This window comes from Kryptolebias marmoratus, linkage group LG20 (genome assembly GCF_001649575.2).
Source record: "Kryptolebias marmoratus isolate JLee-2015 linkage group LG20, ASM164957v2, whole genome shotgun sequence".
Classification (NCBI taxonomy): Eukaryota; Metazoa; Chordata; class Actinopteri; order Cyprinodontiformes; family Rivulidae; genus Kryptolebias; species Kryptolebias marmoratus.
The window spans coordinates 2,546,551-2,561,702 of NC_051449.1; the positions used below are offsets into that span (position 1 = coordinate 2,546,551).

Genomic DNA, 15,152 nt, shown 5'->3' on the forward strand with positions numbered 1-15,152 from the left:
GAATACAGAATTGTTCATTTGTGATGTTTTGCACTCGAAACATAAAAGAAACAAAAAAAAAAAAAAGAGAAAAGGACAACCTGCAGCTGGAGGGAGGAGCCTCGTCTCGTCACGTGCATGGTGCAGAACCTGCTGTCGGATCTATTTATTGTGCCGTGTTTACAGAAACTTTATTTACCCCACACCACCATTCACGCCCATTTTTAAAAGTTTTTAAAACACTGTACCGCCCACAGGTCCCCCGTCGCTCAGCTCGCCGGCCCGTTCCGCCTCTTTATTTCTAATTTCCCCTCTTTTTTTATTTTTTAAAGCCGAGCCGTTTTCTTCCGTTTCCGCGCGGCGTGGGGCGGCAGGTTGTTTAACCTCCACAACGATCTTCCATTCTTAATGTTCCTGAGACAAGTAACAAAAAAATGGGGATGATGACTTTCCCAGAAGACTCTGCTGCTTCTGACGTATCTAAGCACTATAATTTTTATGATTAATTGATGCTGCTTTTGTATTTTTTGGGCCTCGACGGTCTCGTTTATGCCCCTCCCCCCGTCTCATCTTGTTTTTTTTTAAATAAATATTTTTGTATCACCCATGTTTTATGTTAAATTTGCTCATGAGGAGACTTCATTCTTTTGTTACTTGTTGCTCTGAAGAAAAAGTAAAATAAACCATAAGGGAGTAAAAAAAACAATGCAGTAAGTGACGTATATCATTCCAGCTTCTATATATTAAAGGAAATGTATGAAATTTAAAAAAAAAAAATTTTGTTTTCTCTAATTAAAACGAAAAAACCATAAAAAAAAAAAGCGACTCCTGAAGGCTGACGTCATCGGGTGCTGAAAGCGGAGCTCTCTTCTGTGAAGAGTTTGGTACTGAACAAGGCTACTTGTAGTTTTTCTGTCTACCATAAAACCCCGAGCCCATTCCGACGGCCCGTTTGATTCATGACTTCCTGTTTCTTTGTTTTTGTAGACCCCCGCCGCCACACACGGGAAGAAAAACAAAACGAAAAAGAACCCTTTTTGAAATGTCACAAAAATGAAAAATAAAAATCCAGGGCATTATGTGTTTCTGAGCTGCGTGTCGTTTTGTCTCTTTGGGTCTTCCTCGTTGTCTTCGGTCGGTTTCGTGCGAGGAAGAGGAGCGGACGCCGCTGCCGACGGTTCGAAGGGTTTGGACCCTGGAGACAAGCGAGGAAACGCTTTTATTTTGACGAGAATAAAACTCTCAGCTACTAACACCCAACGCTTCGCCACTGGACGCCTGAATCTGGTATCTAATAGCTGCGGCGGCCATCTTAAATCATGTTCAGTAGTTCATGGGATATTTTGCTAACGGAGCTGACTTTTAAAGAGGGGGCAGGAGAACCCAGTTTCTGTCTGAAAGTACCACAAACTCTTAAGTACTCCATAGTACCCTGAAGTGTTTCAGTCCTTAAATGAGTTTTTATTAAACTAACAGGAATAAAATCCTGTTTAATGTTTGTTTTTATAAATTTATCTGGAGGATAAAAGTCGTTTTCAGCTCGGTGTTAAAAAAAAAATCCTGAATCTGAGGAGAAACGTTTCAAACGGTGATGATGATGGAGTCACTGTCGCTACGGCAACAGCCTCCACACCCGAGTCGGTCGGGTCAGAACTTGTTTCAGTCGCTTCGATCAGTCGGACGATTTATTAAAACAGTCAGGTACTTATCTGATATTTACAGAGTACTAACAAGAGTACTTACAGGGTATTTACTGGGTACTTAAAGGATATTTGCCTGGTACTTTCAGGGTACTCAAATGATACTAAGTGTACTTACCTGGTACCTACAGGTTACTTATCGGATATTTATAGGGTACTTATCAGATACTTACAGAGGTACTTGCGTAGTACTTCCAGGGTACTTACCAGGTACCTACAGTATAGTTACTTTGTATCTCTAGGGTACTTAGAGTATTTACCTGGTACTTGCCTGGTGCTTTAACTGTACTTCAGGGCACTTATTGGATACTTACAGTACTTTGTACTTTACAGGGTGCTTTTCTGATACTTACAGGGTACTTATTCGGTACTTTCAGAGTACTTACAGGCATAGTAAGAATACTTGAATACTTCTTTAAACCTTGATAGTTAGAATCTACTTCAGTTGTAATCAGATTACTAACAGAGACGTCTGGTAGTAGCTGAGCATCAACCCCCCGTCTGTCAGTAAAATATCTCCTGGCCCACTGGATTCAAGATGGCTGCCACAGCTAGAGGCAGAAAAGGAGCTGAAACCTTTTAATAAAAACCAACCAACAGATGAGCTTCAGCTAAAACTAGCAAAAAGCAGCTAAAAGCTAAAATGACCGGCAGGTAATAATTAATCAAAACTACGATTCAAGTCGTTAAAATAATAATTATGTTGGATTAAGTTCAGTTTTTATTCTTATTTTTGTTTTCCTCTAAATTATCTGTTTATGGCTCCGTTTTTATGATAAATAAATACAAAGGAACGATTCCTGAAGCCTTAAATTTAAAACTGGATTCAGTTTAATTTAGTTTCAGTTCTTGTTGGAGGATAAAATAATCCAGTTTCGTTGTTTGGATTAAATAATCCCAACGTGTCGAGCTCAGATTAAAGTTTTAATCCACGATCTGGGATTAAACAAACCCCCCCAAAAAACCAAATCCTGTTTGATGCTGATCTGTGGCGCCACCTGGTGGATAAATATTAGAAATTCTGCTTTTATAACTTTTATATTTAAAGTGATAATTATAATAATCTTTTAAAGTTTTCATTCAGAACAGAAATGAGCTCAAACTTTTTATTTTATTTAAATCTGACATAAAAACACCACATTCTGTCTAAAAATGTTAAAGTTTTGTTTTAAAGTTTTTCCTGGTTGGGCTTCGATAGTCGCTGCAGGAACAGAGTTGGATTCTTTAAGTTTTATTTGCTCAGGGAGGAAAAATCAAACAGCGCTCAGACGGCCGCGGCCTTTTTCTCTCTTTAGGGAAATATTTAGAGGTTTGGTGTCCAGAGAGACTCGGACGTCAGCGTCCTTAAAATACTCTTCAAGGGCCTAAAAGTCAGATTTAAATGTTTGTTTTTAAACGTTTCAGGTCAAAAACACGTTTAAGTTCCTCCCGACACAAAATCAGACGTTCGTTTGCTTTAAAGAACCAAAATTATGGCAAGAAGGAAGAAAAAATAAAGTAATAAATAAAATAAATTCAAACAAAAAGAGCTGCAGCGGCTGTCTGAGAGGGGCGGTGATAAAAAATAATTTAATTTAATCCATTAAATGATTTAATCTGTAACACATCTGGAGTCCTTGATGCTCAGACGCTTTTATTTTCCTCAGACATGATTTCAAACATTAAAAGTTCAAAGTTATTAAAGTACATTTTACTACCAGCTACCACACCGTGTCAGTACTTGTACCTGAACTGTGTCAGAATTTAAAATAAAAACCAACATTATGAGAATAAATCACAGATTAAATAAGATGACAGTAAAAACAAACCGAAGGAGGGTTTAAAGGTCGTCTGGGAGCGATTTGACTTTTATTTATTTACTGACAGCAGCAGGTCGACAGAAACTAAAACCCTGTTTCACATTTATGTTGCTTTTGTTTTTAAAAAGTGTGAAATTGTGTTTGTTTGTTGAAGAGGCGGGAGGAAATCTGCGTCAGGCTGCTGAACGGGGGCAGCAGAATAATGTGCGCGGCCAACAGTACGCGCTCCAGAATGCCGCCCAACCTTCGTGGCGGATCTCGTTGGCCCTCGACCCCTTCGGGATTTTGTCGTTGTCTCTCCAACCCGTCTCCAAAGAAGACACGGCCCTGAAAGTCCAGTTCCGAGGACCACCGTGGGGCTCCAGCTGCAGATCCTGGATCATGAAATCAACATCCAGCCTCCAGGAATATGTGAAATCCAGCAGGAGGATCTGAAGTCCTCTCCTCCCGCCACACGTCTCAGATATTAATGACAGAAACCAAACAGGAAACTCCAACGTCCTGCAGCCGGACGCGCTTTAAAACCACGGAGATGATAAATAATAAGAAAAAGATCTGCTCCACGGGGGGGCGGGACTGCCGAGGCTGGAGAAAAACGAGCCGACGAAATAATGTGCGCAGCCGAGAATACAACCACGCACGAAAATACTCAAAATCTGGTCGTTCTGAGCGGCTCGCTGAGATTCCACCTTAAGAATCATTCCACCTTAACTTCAGGAGCCTAACGGAGTAACGGGTTTGATTTCTCCGAGTCCTCGGCGGTTCCCTGGGCGTCTCGGAGCCGTCTCGGAGCCGTCAGATCCGGTTGGACATCATCCCCGTGTTCAGTTTGAGGAAGAAGGTTTTCAGTTTGCACAGCCCGCAGCTCTTCTTCTTCTTCTTCTTCTTCTTCCCGCTCTTTCCTTTCTTATAAACCCCTCGGTATTTCTCCTCCTCCTCGTCTTCGTCGGCCCAGGGGACCCAGGCCCCCGCGTGCCGGCTCGGGTCGGCCCGCGGGTCGTCCGGCGGGAAGTAAACCGGCACGGCCGTCCGGTTGTAGTAGGCGAGGCGGGCCAGCAGCTGCTGGACCACATCTGGCCGCTGCGCCGCCAGGTCGCGCCTCTCGTACGGGTCGGCGGTGATGTTGAAGAGCCACACGGTTTTTGGCGGGTGGGAGGAGTTCCTGTGAGCCGGCAGGGAGCGCTCCAGGTGCCACCAGTGACCCAGGAGGGTGGGAAGGATCTGCGGATCAGAGTTTGGGATTATTTTGGCTCGGTACCATGAATTTAAACCCGAACGTTCGCCCGGAGCGGCGTGGTACCTGCAGGGGGACCCAGTCTCCGTGTCCTGGGTCTCCGGTCAGCAGCTTCCAGTCTCCGACCCGGATGGCCGCCTGAACCGACGTGTCCCACACCGAAGACCAGGCGGGCCGTGTTCTGGACCGGGACGTGTTGTGGTTCTGGACGAACGTCTGCCGGGACTTCGTCTTTAACTGCTGTTTGAGCTTCGGCTTGGATTTTGTCTGAGTTTGTCTCGACTGAGACAGGTTCTGGTTCTGGAGGGTGGTCCGCTTGGATTTGGTCTTGGGTTTCTGGCGGGACGATAAAGAACCACTGGACTGGATCTTGGGCTCGTGACGGAGGCGGGACCAGTGCTCAGACTGAGCTCTGGCTTTGGGAGGAGGTTCCGGTTCTTTGGACTTCCCAGCAGGTTTCCTGACGGTCTTTAACCGGAACGTCGACTTCTTATGTTGTTTCAGCTTCAGAACTTTCTTCCTCTTCTTCTTCTTCTTCTTCTTCAGCTTTTTATTTGTCGCTTCTTTTGATGTTTTCACTGCAGAACGAAAGACAACAGAAAAGTTTCACAGAATTATTCTGGGAGGTTCTGGGTCCTGACAGTCTGAACCGTCCGTCGTCTGCAGCCGATCCGTGGTCGGGTCCAGGAGGCAGCAGGTCCAGGAGGGAGACCCAGACCTCCTCCAGCTCCTCCTGGAGGATCCTGAGCTGATCCCAGACCAGAGAGGTCTGGGTCTGCCCTGAGGTCTCCTCCCAGGCTGGAACGTAGACGGAGCAGGAAATCCAGAGTTTTGTTTTTCACCACGACAGACCGAAGCGACGCCCTCACTGCTGAAGACGAGGCTCCGATCCGTCCATCAGGACTCTGAGGTACCTGAACTCCTCCCCGCTTACCTGCAGGCTGGCTGGTTTCCACGTCGTCCCACATCATGGAGGCAGCGACAGGTTTGTGCAGAGGGTTGATGTTGTGCAGGATCTCCCGACGAGGAGACTCCTTCCCCTCACTGATGGTGGCCCAAACATCGAACCCGTCCAGGCCCCGGCTCTGAACCACCAACGAAAGGGAAAATACTCCTGAATCTACCTGAAAGATTATTATAAACTCTTTATTATAAACGAATCAGAATAAATTGTGTTTGGAGACGGTCCTGACCTGGCTGGTGTTCCCCCCGCCCAGCCCCACCAGGGTGGGGAACCAGTCCGTGATGTGGAGGAGGTCTCTGGAGACCCGTCTCCTTCGTTTCAGCAGAGGGCTGTGGACAAACGCCACGCCGCGGACGCCGCCCTCCCAGTACGTGCCCTGAAAGCAGAACCACCACAGGAGAGACGCTGGTAGTAGCTGAGAGTCATCTCCATCACAAACTCCGAAACACTCTTTGTTTAAAGGAGGAGGGCGACATGCGTTTCTTTTGTTTGTCAGATTCTCACCAAAGGCAGAAACTACAGAAACCACCATGTTTGTAGTCCAGCTGGACTCGATGACATCACCACGAACAACAAAGTGCTTCGATGTTTACAGTAAACAAACAAAGTAAACAACCTTCCGGCCTCGCAGCGGCCAGTTGCTGCCTCCGATCAGCGGCTGGGCGCCGTTGTCCGTGGAGTAGATGATGACGCTGTTCTTGTAGTAGCCGTACTTCCTGAGTGCGTAGGTGACGTTGCGGACCGCCTCGTCCACCGTGGACACCATGGCGGCGAACTTCCTCCTGGCGACGTTGGTCATGCCTCGGTACGGGTAGATGTAGGACTTGGGAGGCTGCAGGGGAGTGTGGACCGCCTGCAGGGAGTCATTCCGCATGTTTTATCGCCTCTTTTTATCTTTTAAGGATGTATGTTTGAACAAAAATCATCCACGAGCTGCAGAAACAATAAACTCGCAGAAGACGAAGCAACAAAAGCAGATATTTTGTTTTTAAAGGAATTAAAAATGTTAAATATTAAAAGTAGAAAAGCTACAAAGCCCTAAAGTCACGCGTCTCCTGAGTCAGCTGGAAAAAAAGGACACTTCCTGATTAATGTTTTTACTTTAAGTTCTCTAAATTAGATTCTAATTGTTTTTTATAGATGTTAGTGTCGTCAAACATCACAGAACCAGAACCAGAACCGGGAGTTCCTGCGACGCTTTCATCACCTGCAGGGACAGCAGCAGGAAGAGCGGCCTCTCCGTCGGGTCGTGGCTCTCCAGGATTTTGCGGGCCCTCTGTGTGAACAGCATGGTGGAGTATTTCCCTTCGTGGCCCCACGCCACGCTCTCGTTGTCGTGGAGATCGTATCCGCACAACGCCGCGCCGTCGCAGGACCCGTAGCTGAAAGCAAAACGGAGGGAAATGAGCCCGAGACGAGGGTTGTGCTCCGAGCAGACGCCGCCATTTACCTGTAGTAATCCACACTTCCTGTTAAGGAGCCGAAGAAGGTGTCAAAACCTTTCCTGGTCGGGAGACACGCTTTCCTGCAGAACGAGCGGAAAGATAAAAGGCGTTCACGTCATGTTTCCTCCCGGTACCTTCGCGCTGATCGTATCACAGTCACCTGCCGAGGCTCACCTGTAGAAGCCCAGGTGCCACTTGCCCACCAGGTGCGTGGCGTATCCGGCCTCGCGGAGCCTCTCGGGCAGCGTGTCCATGCCTGAGGGCAGACAGCTCGGCTGGCTCGGTCTGATGATGGAGTGCTGCAGCCCCGTGTGGATCTGATACCTCCAAGAAGAAAAGGACGCCGTTAGGCCTCAAAGTTCAGCGCAACCCGGGACCTGTTAGTCCTCGCCGAAAAACGGCCCGACAGGCGCCGCAGGAAGGAACCGCAGGGTGATCTAATCCAGAACGTGAAGCTCAGGACGTCTGTACCTGCCGGTCATCAGCTGGCTGCGTGACGGCGTGCAGATGGGCTGAACGTAGTAGTTCTCCAGGATGACGCCCTCCGCCGCCAGCTTGTCCAGAGTGGGGGTCTTGATGGTGGGGTTGTGGTAACCGATGTCGTTGAAGCCCTGCCCCAGAACGACGGAGAACCCGTCATTTAAACGTACCACGCTGTGAATCTTTATGTTTCAGTACCACCTTAAAGGGACGGTTTAGGTGGCGTGGAAAGGTTATGAACGGTAAACATCTTACCTGCTGTGGGTCGCTCTTTGATCCACCTCAGTTCTGACTGGAACCGAGATTAAACCGGATTACTGTCGTCTCAAACCGGAGCGTGGTTGAAGAAACATAAAAAAAAGTAAAATGGCCGCCAAAGGCATCTGGTTAATTTGTCTCTCGTTAGTCAGACGGGTTTGGATCGGAGTGAAAACGACTAACCGGACTTTAACAGCACGCGTTTCGTTTTATTACTCGTACCTGGCTGTAAAATCCAAAATTACTTTGACTTTTTTCAGCGTTTAAAACAATCGTGTGTTTTGTTTCATTTGCCTCCCGGTGAGTTCTGTTTCCCACGACATCTACGTAAAAATTAAAATTAATTAAAAAGTCCAAATGTGCGACTGTGCTGTGAAACGAGTCAAACTGAACTCAGAGTCTTCCTTATCGAGCTTTAAATCAAAGTTTTCTAACAGGTTTGTCTTTAGAAATAATCCTTTTAATTTCCTTCGAAAATGACCGTTTTTCTCTGCTGGAAATCCCTTCGTATAACGTTTGGCGTCATTGTGAAGCTTGAGGATTCCAATGACGTCACTCCAGACTACGAACCTTTTTGAAGCTTCAGAGACGGAGAATTAGAAAATAACAAGAACCCGATGTTGATAAAGTTAGCATAATGCTAAAGCTACGCGCGCTGAACGACTTCCTGTTCGTAGCTTTCGCTGCCGGGTCGTCTTCTTTGTTGGTGTTTTGAACACGGGGACTGCTTCACGTTTCTTACTTTAAACTCGTCACCAAAAAGAAAAAAGTTGAGTTTCGGGCGGAAACGAACTCTCATCCACCCGACAAACGTCCTCAGGTCTCAGGACCGACGCTCCTGCGAAACGTGACCCAGGCAGCAGAAGTGCTACAGCTAGCTGCTGACGTCTGCACTTGCAAGTAACCATGACATTCGATGTAAACAACAAAGTAAAACAAAGCTGACAGAGAAGTTTAAAGATGTAAAAAATAACGTTTGAGTTTTTTTTTTTTTTTGACTGAGTTGTTTTAAGATGGCTGTAATCCACTTTCATCCCAAATCCGTTCAGATTAGCCTTTAGCTCGTTAATCTGAATTAAACTCTAATTCTCCAAACTGAGTTCCTTCAGCAGGTATGATATTCTTTGTTTATAACCTTTCCACAGAACCCCACTTCAAAAGATCTGAACTATCCCTTAACAACGTCGGACTCCTTCACCTGGTCGTCGATCAGAATGAATATGATGTGCGGCGGTGGCTTCTTCTTCTTCTGTCCCGTTCCGCCGCCTTCCCGCCGCCCGATCGGGTCCAATTCGGGCCGGTGAGCTGACAGGAAGTCCAGGCTGAGGAACGCCGTCAGCGCGGTCAGAGCCGCAGGAACGACCCGCATCGTGAACTCCTGGAGGAGACAGAAACAAAATCAACATCAGCGTCTCACCGAAAGAGTCAGAAAACCAGCGACTGATCTGAGATCAGGTCTTCACCGACGCCGGGACGAACGCCAAAAAAATCTGTTTCAAGTCTTGGCTGCGACTGACGGCGCAGACGGCCCAGATGGTAGCAGACGAGCAGACGGCCAGACGGAGCAGTTAGGAGCAGACAGAGCAGACGAAGTAGTTAGGAGCAGACAGAGCAGACCGGGAAAAGACGGCGCAGACAGTGGAGACGGAGCAGACAGTGCAGACGGTGCAGTCAGGAGCTTAAATGTTGAAAGCGAGGGATTGTAGCTCTTTGATCGTTTGGGTTCTACGGTGAAGGAATGTGCAGCACGGTAAAAACTGCGGAGTGTCGTTCCACAACAACAGCGATACAGTCGAGTCCTGCCTCTTTACATATCAGGATAAAATAAAATGGCCCGTTTTTTTAACAGGTTCCGAAAAGGATTTAAATTTACCCTCAACAGATTCCACTGAGTCGTTATTTAATAAACCAAAATGGAAAAATGTCCTTCTGATCCAGCAGAACCTCCCTCAGCAGCAATTACTCTTCAGTAGTGGTTTTCTGCCCGACTTTATTAGCCCCTAAAATGGTTGTGGAGGAATTCTGGCCCACTCTTCTGACCACATTTTTAGGATACTTTGGTTCTCAGAGGAGTTCGTGGTCGACCTGACCAGATCCTGCGGCTGCAGAACCAGCTCAGATCATCAGACCTGTGACGTGTAAACGCTGAGTCAGCATTCCTGCGTCTGTGTAAACGCTGAGTCAGCATTCCTGCATCTGCGTAAACGCTGAGTCAGCACTGATGTGACTAAACTATGAGTCAGCATTGCTGGTACCATGTAAACGCTGAGTCAGCATGCAACTTTTGTTTCCCGTTTATAGTTTTTGTACTTTTTAACGGCTCATACATCGAATCGCTCTCGGCTTCTGACGCTACTTTTAGCTTTTAGCTGCAGTTTTAGCTTCTTCGGCGCTTTGTTTTGTTTACAAACATGGCGCTGTGCATTATGGGTAAACATCTCCGCTTTGGGATGTTGTCCCGGTCGTTTTGTGACTCTACCTGACCCGAACGCCTGAGAGGGACGGGGTGTTCCCCTGCGAGAACAGAGAGCTGTTCCCGGTGACCTTTGACCTGAGGCCTGTTCTCTGAGCACTGCACGGTCTGACCCTGGGGCGTCCCCAGGTGAGAAGGAGGAGACGATGGTACTCCGAACAGTTTGACCTTCGACCCCAGCCAGCTTCTCAGAGGTCTTTCCGCCCTGGCGTTGTGTTCACGCACACCTGTCGCTCCACAGCTGCAAACTGACAGAACTCACCTGGAAACGACCCGATCACCTCCGGGCTTCGTTTTTTTCCCCCCCTTCTTCTTCTTCCTGTGGCTGTATTTACAGGTCAAAGTGATCTGACGTTGAATTAAAATCGTTTTCCTGAAAGCAGCGGCAGCAGGATGGCTGTATCTGTTCAATCCGTGACATGTTTAAACCCGTCCGGAGGGATGGGATGTTAATTTTATACACAAAAGTGATGAAAAGCAGCTGCCTCGGCAGCCTGAGCTGGTTTGCACAAAGGACACATTTCTCTGTGATTATAGGTGTGAGTAAGACATGAACTGCTTCCCTCTGGAGCTCTGATTTCTGTTGCATTCAGACAATTCATATAATCTGCAGCTTGTTGGTTTAAAATGTGAGTAAATAATAATAATAACACAGATATTACAGTTTATTCTGGTGCGTCTAGATCAGTTTATAAGTGAAATAAGCGCACAGATATAATCTAATCCCGGCCTAAATCAATACCTCTATACAGGATCAATAGGAGTGAAGGGGTCTGCTCCTCTTCCTCCTCCTCCTCCTCGGTTTAGTTCATTCTGCGGACCTCCGCTCCTCTTTTCCGCCCCGCGAGAAGTTCGGTTTCCAGCGGGAAGTGCCTCATGTCCCCGAGTTTTTTCAGCCCGAACCTCCTTTCTGCTTTCAGCCCGAGCGTCCGCCGATAAAATACGAGCGAAGAAAAGCTGCGGGTGAACACACACACACACACACACACACACACACACACACACAGAGCCCCGGTGTGAGCCTTTCAAAATAAAACGCCGCAGCTTCCTCTGCTAATGTTTATACTTTCTAACATGTAAGCTGCTTTCAATCCAGGAAGAAATGATTCAACTCAAGGTCTGTTTTGTTAAATAAACCTAACCTAACCTTAAAAATATGAATTTATACTCAATTTAACCAAATCGTTCTTTAGGTTAGCAACAGCTAACAAGGTTAGCATTCAGCTATAGCTATTAGCTGTAAAATCCACTGGCAGTTACGGTCTTATTTTTCCTACTTAATAAAGACAAAAATGTAAAAAGAAAAAAGGGAGAAAAGCAATAGAAAATTTTTTAAATGGTATCAGAGCAAGGCACTTTCACCTAACTAGGTAAGGTAAGTAACTAGCTTTAGCTGTTAGCATGACATAAAAAAAGTTTTTTTTTTGTAAAATCACGTCCTTTACTGCCATTTACTATATTCTGTTTGGTGTTTATTAAAGAAAAACTGTAAAAGAAATAATAAATATAGGGTGGGGGAAACTAAAGAGGTAGCAAGGGGACTGAAATTAGCTTTAATAAAACTAGCTAGGTTAGCAAAGCAAGCTAACATTTTTTCGCCTGGCAAGACAATGTTTTTCTGAAATAAATGCTTTTTTATTTATTAACTATTGCCTTTAATCTGTTTTTTGTCTCACAGATTTTTAATTAATTTTAAAATCGACTAGAGATGCATTGTAGCACTTTTTAGTTTTAAATACCGTTTCATAACAGCAGGCTAATTTACTAGCCAGCAAGCTTTTTACCGTTGTGGTGCGTTCCATTTGTGCTCGGAAATCGGAACTTCCGAGTCCCAAGTCGGAAAAAATCAACCGGAACGCCCCACAAAGTGGACATTCTGACTCGTGATGCAGATAAGTCTATTGTTACTGATTAAAACTGCTAATAGTAGTTAGAGCCTTGTCACGGAGCACAGCAATGTGGCAATTTTACTGATTTTTAATTGCAACTGGAACACAATCATGTTGGATCTAACTTCATTATTATATCTAAGTTCCGACTTCCGAAGTACATTGAAGGCAGCATTACCTCTTTAACTTCAACCTTAAAGTATTAAAACAAACTTAACTTATATAATTAAAAGTAATGCAGTTGTATAGATTTATTAATGAAAATTTTATTTAAAGCGGTTTTTTTTTCGTGCCGCTGACTTGAACTGCAGTTTTATTTTGAAGGTTTCGCTCCTCAACATCCGCCGGTTTTGAGTTTACTTTCGCGACTTAACTGAGAAGAAACGATAATTAAACCTTCAGCGGTTTCTTTTTTTTATCTCAGCATGTCTCCTGTAGTTCGTGATTCATGAAACCTCTCCGCACTTCTCCCTGTGTGAAGCAGCGGGGAGCTGAGCCGAACTTCAGCCGACCGTCGGTGTTTGCAGGCCGGCCTGGAGGAGCCAGCTGGCCCCGGAGGAAACCAGGAATGTGTCTCCTGTTGGCAACAAACAAACAAAAAAACCTCCATAAGTCCCGAGGAGGAGCTGACTCCAGGACTGAAGACTAACTCAGTCCACGGCGCAGATACTGACCTAAAACCTGACGAGGTAGTAGCTGAGAGTCGTTAAAAGCACTCAATCTGAGCGTCGTTACTAACTAAAATAAATACTCTGAAACAAAACCCTGTTAGTGCTCCTACAGAAAAACAGAAATCAAACTAAAGAGCTTTAAAAAAGTTTTAAAAAGCAGCCAAACTGCTGAATATAACTGCTAAAAGAAGCTAAACTCCAGCCAAAAGCTAAATGTAGCAAAACAGTAACTAAAAGCTAAAACTACTAAAATGCTAAATATAACCAAAGTAAACTAAAAGCTAAAAGTAACAAAACTCCAGCTTAAAGCAAAGCATCATGCTAAAAGGATTATAAGCCTAGCTAAAAGCTAAAGTAGAAAAAAGGTTAGCTAAAAAAGCTAAATGCTATCTGCAAGCTAATCAAAGCAAAACTAGTTAAAAGCCAAATGTAGCAAAAAGCTAACTAAAACCTTAAAGTAGCAAAACAGCAACTAATAGCTAAAACTAGCAAAAAGCTTGCTAAAGCTGATGTAGCAAAATGCAAGCTAAAAGAAGCAAAAGGCTAGCTAAAAGCTAAATATAACAAAAATACATCTAAAAGCTAAAAGTAACATAACTCCAGCCTAAAGCCAAATAAAGCAAAAAGCTAAAAAGAATGTAAGGCTAGCTAAAAGCTAAAGTAGAAAAAAGGTTAGCTAAAAAAGCTAAATGCTATCTGCAAGCTAATCAAAGCAAAACTAGTTAAAAGCCAAATGTAGCAAAAAGCTAACTAAAACCTTAAAGTAGCAAAACAGCAACTAATAGCTAAAACTAGCAAAAAGCTTGCTAAAGCTGATGTAGCAAAATGCAAGCTAAAAGAAGCAAAAGGCTAGCTAAAAGCTAAATATAACCAATGCCGACTAAAAGCTAAAAGTAGCAATGCTCCAGCTAATAGCCAAACAAAATTAAACACTGTCTGAAAGCTAAAAGGATTAAAATGCTAGCTAAAAGGAGCAAAACAGTAGCTAAAAGCTAAAACTACCAAAATGCTGGCTAAAGAAGCTAAAAGCTACCTAAAAATAGCAAAAAGCCAACTAAAAGTAGCAAAACTATAATTAAAAGAAGCTAAAGGTTAGCTAAAAGCTAACTATCACAAGCCATCTAAAAGCTAAAAGTAGCAAAGCTCAAGCTTCTACCCAAACAAAGCAAAACACTGTCTGAAAGCTAAAAGGATTAAAAGGCTAGCAAAACAGTAGCTAACAGCTAAAACTAGAAAAAAGCCAACTAAAAGATGAAAGTAGCAGAATAGTAGCTAAAAGCTAAATTCCTTTTGAAGGAATTGAAGAGATCTTAATGTATTTCTACGTGGAAGATATTTGTACATAAAGTTAAATATTCTGAAAAATACAAAAGTTACAAAAACCAGACGCCACGGCAGCCATCTTCCTGAATGAGCCGAAGGTTTGGATTTATAAACAGCTAAAATAGTCAGCAGAAGTAGCTACATGTCAGTGTGATTATCAGCTCCTGATGTTTCACAGAAATAATTACATGACAGGATGAATGGATGACAGGATGAGTGTGTGACAGGATGAATGGATGACAGGATGAATGGGTGACAGGATGAATGGGTGACAGGATGAATGGGTGACAGGATGAATGGGTGACAGGATGAGAGGATGACAGGATGAATGGGTGACAGGATGAATTTGGTTTAATTTCACTGCTTGCTTGAAGAGTTTTTCTTGAACGTTCCTCTTTAAGTTCATCTGTTTCCTGTCCTCTCGGGGTCCAGGCCGTCTGGACCGCAGTGGGATCGTTTCCCGTCTCTGTTGGAGATCTGAGGCTCCGGAGCCGCCGAGTTCGCTTCATCAGCGCCTGAGTCACGGCAGCGAGCGCCGCCAGACACCGATGTACTTCCTGGAGTCGCTCGCTGTCCCGCAGAGGACGCTCCAGCTGAGGAATGACTGGTATGTTTGGGAGTGCAGCCATCTTGTGTTCAAGAGTTAAACGTTTTTTAAATTTTTTTTATGGTCTTTAAGCTCCTTGTCTGGTGTTTCTAGAAAACTTTTCTTCTTCTTCATGTGACGAGTTTTCACAGTTAGGTGGTCCTCCTGGCGTTCTATCAGGGTCAGCTCTCTTCAAGTGATGCTTTACTGCCTGCCTGCCTGCCTGTCTGTCTGTCTGTCTGTCTGTCTGTCTGTCTGTCTGTCTGTCTGTCTGTCTGTCTGTCTGCCTGCCTGCCTGCTTGTCTGTCTGTCTGTCTGTCTGTCTGTCTGTCTGCCTGCTTGTCTGCCTGC

At 44.9% G+C, this 15,152-nt stretch overlaps 2 protein-coding genes across 5 annotated transcripts in view; one reads left to right on the forward strand and one right to left on the reverse strand.

Moving 5' to 3' along the window:
* Positions 1–3,287: 3,287 nt before the first annotated feature.
* Positions 3,288–11,266, reverse strand: LOC108243829 (arylsulfatase I). 2 transcript variants are annotated; one of them, XM_017429512.3, is made up of 11 exons: positions 11,075–11,266; positions 9,058–9,237; positions 7,593–7,732; positions 7,296–7,445; positions 7,127–7,201; positions 6,884–7,058; positions 6,293–6,529; positions 5,906–6,052; positions 5,647–5,836; positions 4,779–5,290; positions 3,288–4,699 (listed from the first exon to the last, which is right to left on the reverse strand). In XM_017429512.3, exons 2-11 carry the CDS (start codon positions 9,226–9,228, stop codon positions 4,274–4,276), a joined length of 2,223 nt encoding a protein of 740 aa, XP_017285001.1. In that variant the 5' UTR covers positions 9,229–9,237; positions 11,075–11,266; the 3' UTR covers positions 3,288–4,273. The 2 variants fall into 2 exon arrangements, with proteins under 2 accessions (XP_017285001.1, XP_017285002.1); XM_017429513.3 differs by having other exon boundaries at positions 5,647–5,797; positions 11,075–11,265.
* A 30-nt stretch (positions 11,267–11,296) lies between these two features.
* LOC108243833 (DNA ligase 1) overlaps positions 11,297–15,152 on the forward strand; it is a 20,397-nt gene continuing 16,541 nt past the window's right edge. For 2 of the 3 annotated variants that reach the window (XM_017429519.3, XM_037973023.1), the window contains exons 1-2: positions 11,297–12,910; positions 14,648–14,822. The gene's annotated coding sequence lies outside the window, so the exon portion shown is untranslated. Of the gene's footprint in view, positions 12,911–14,647; positions 14,823–14,915; positions 14,983–15,152 lie in introns of all 3 variants that reach the window. The other variant, XM_037973022.1, reaches the window with a different exon arrangement.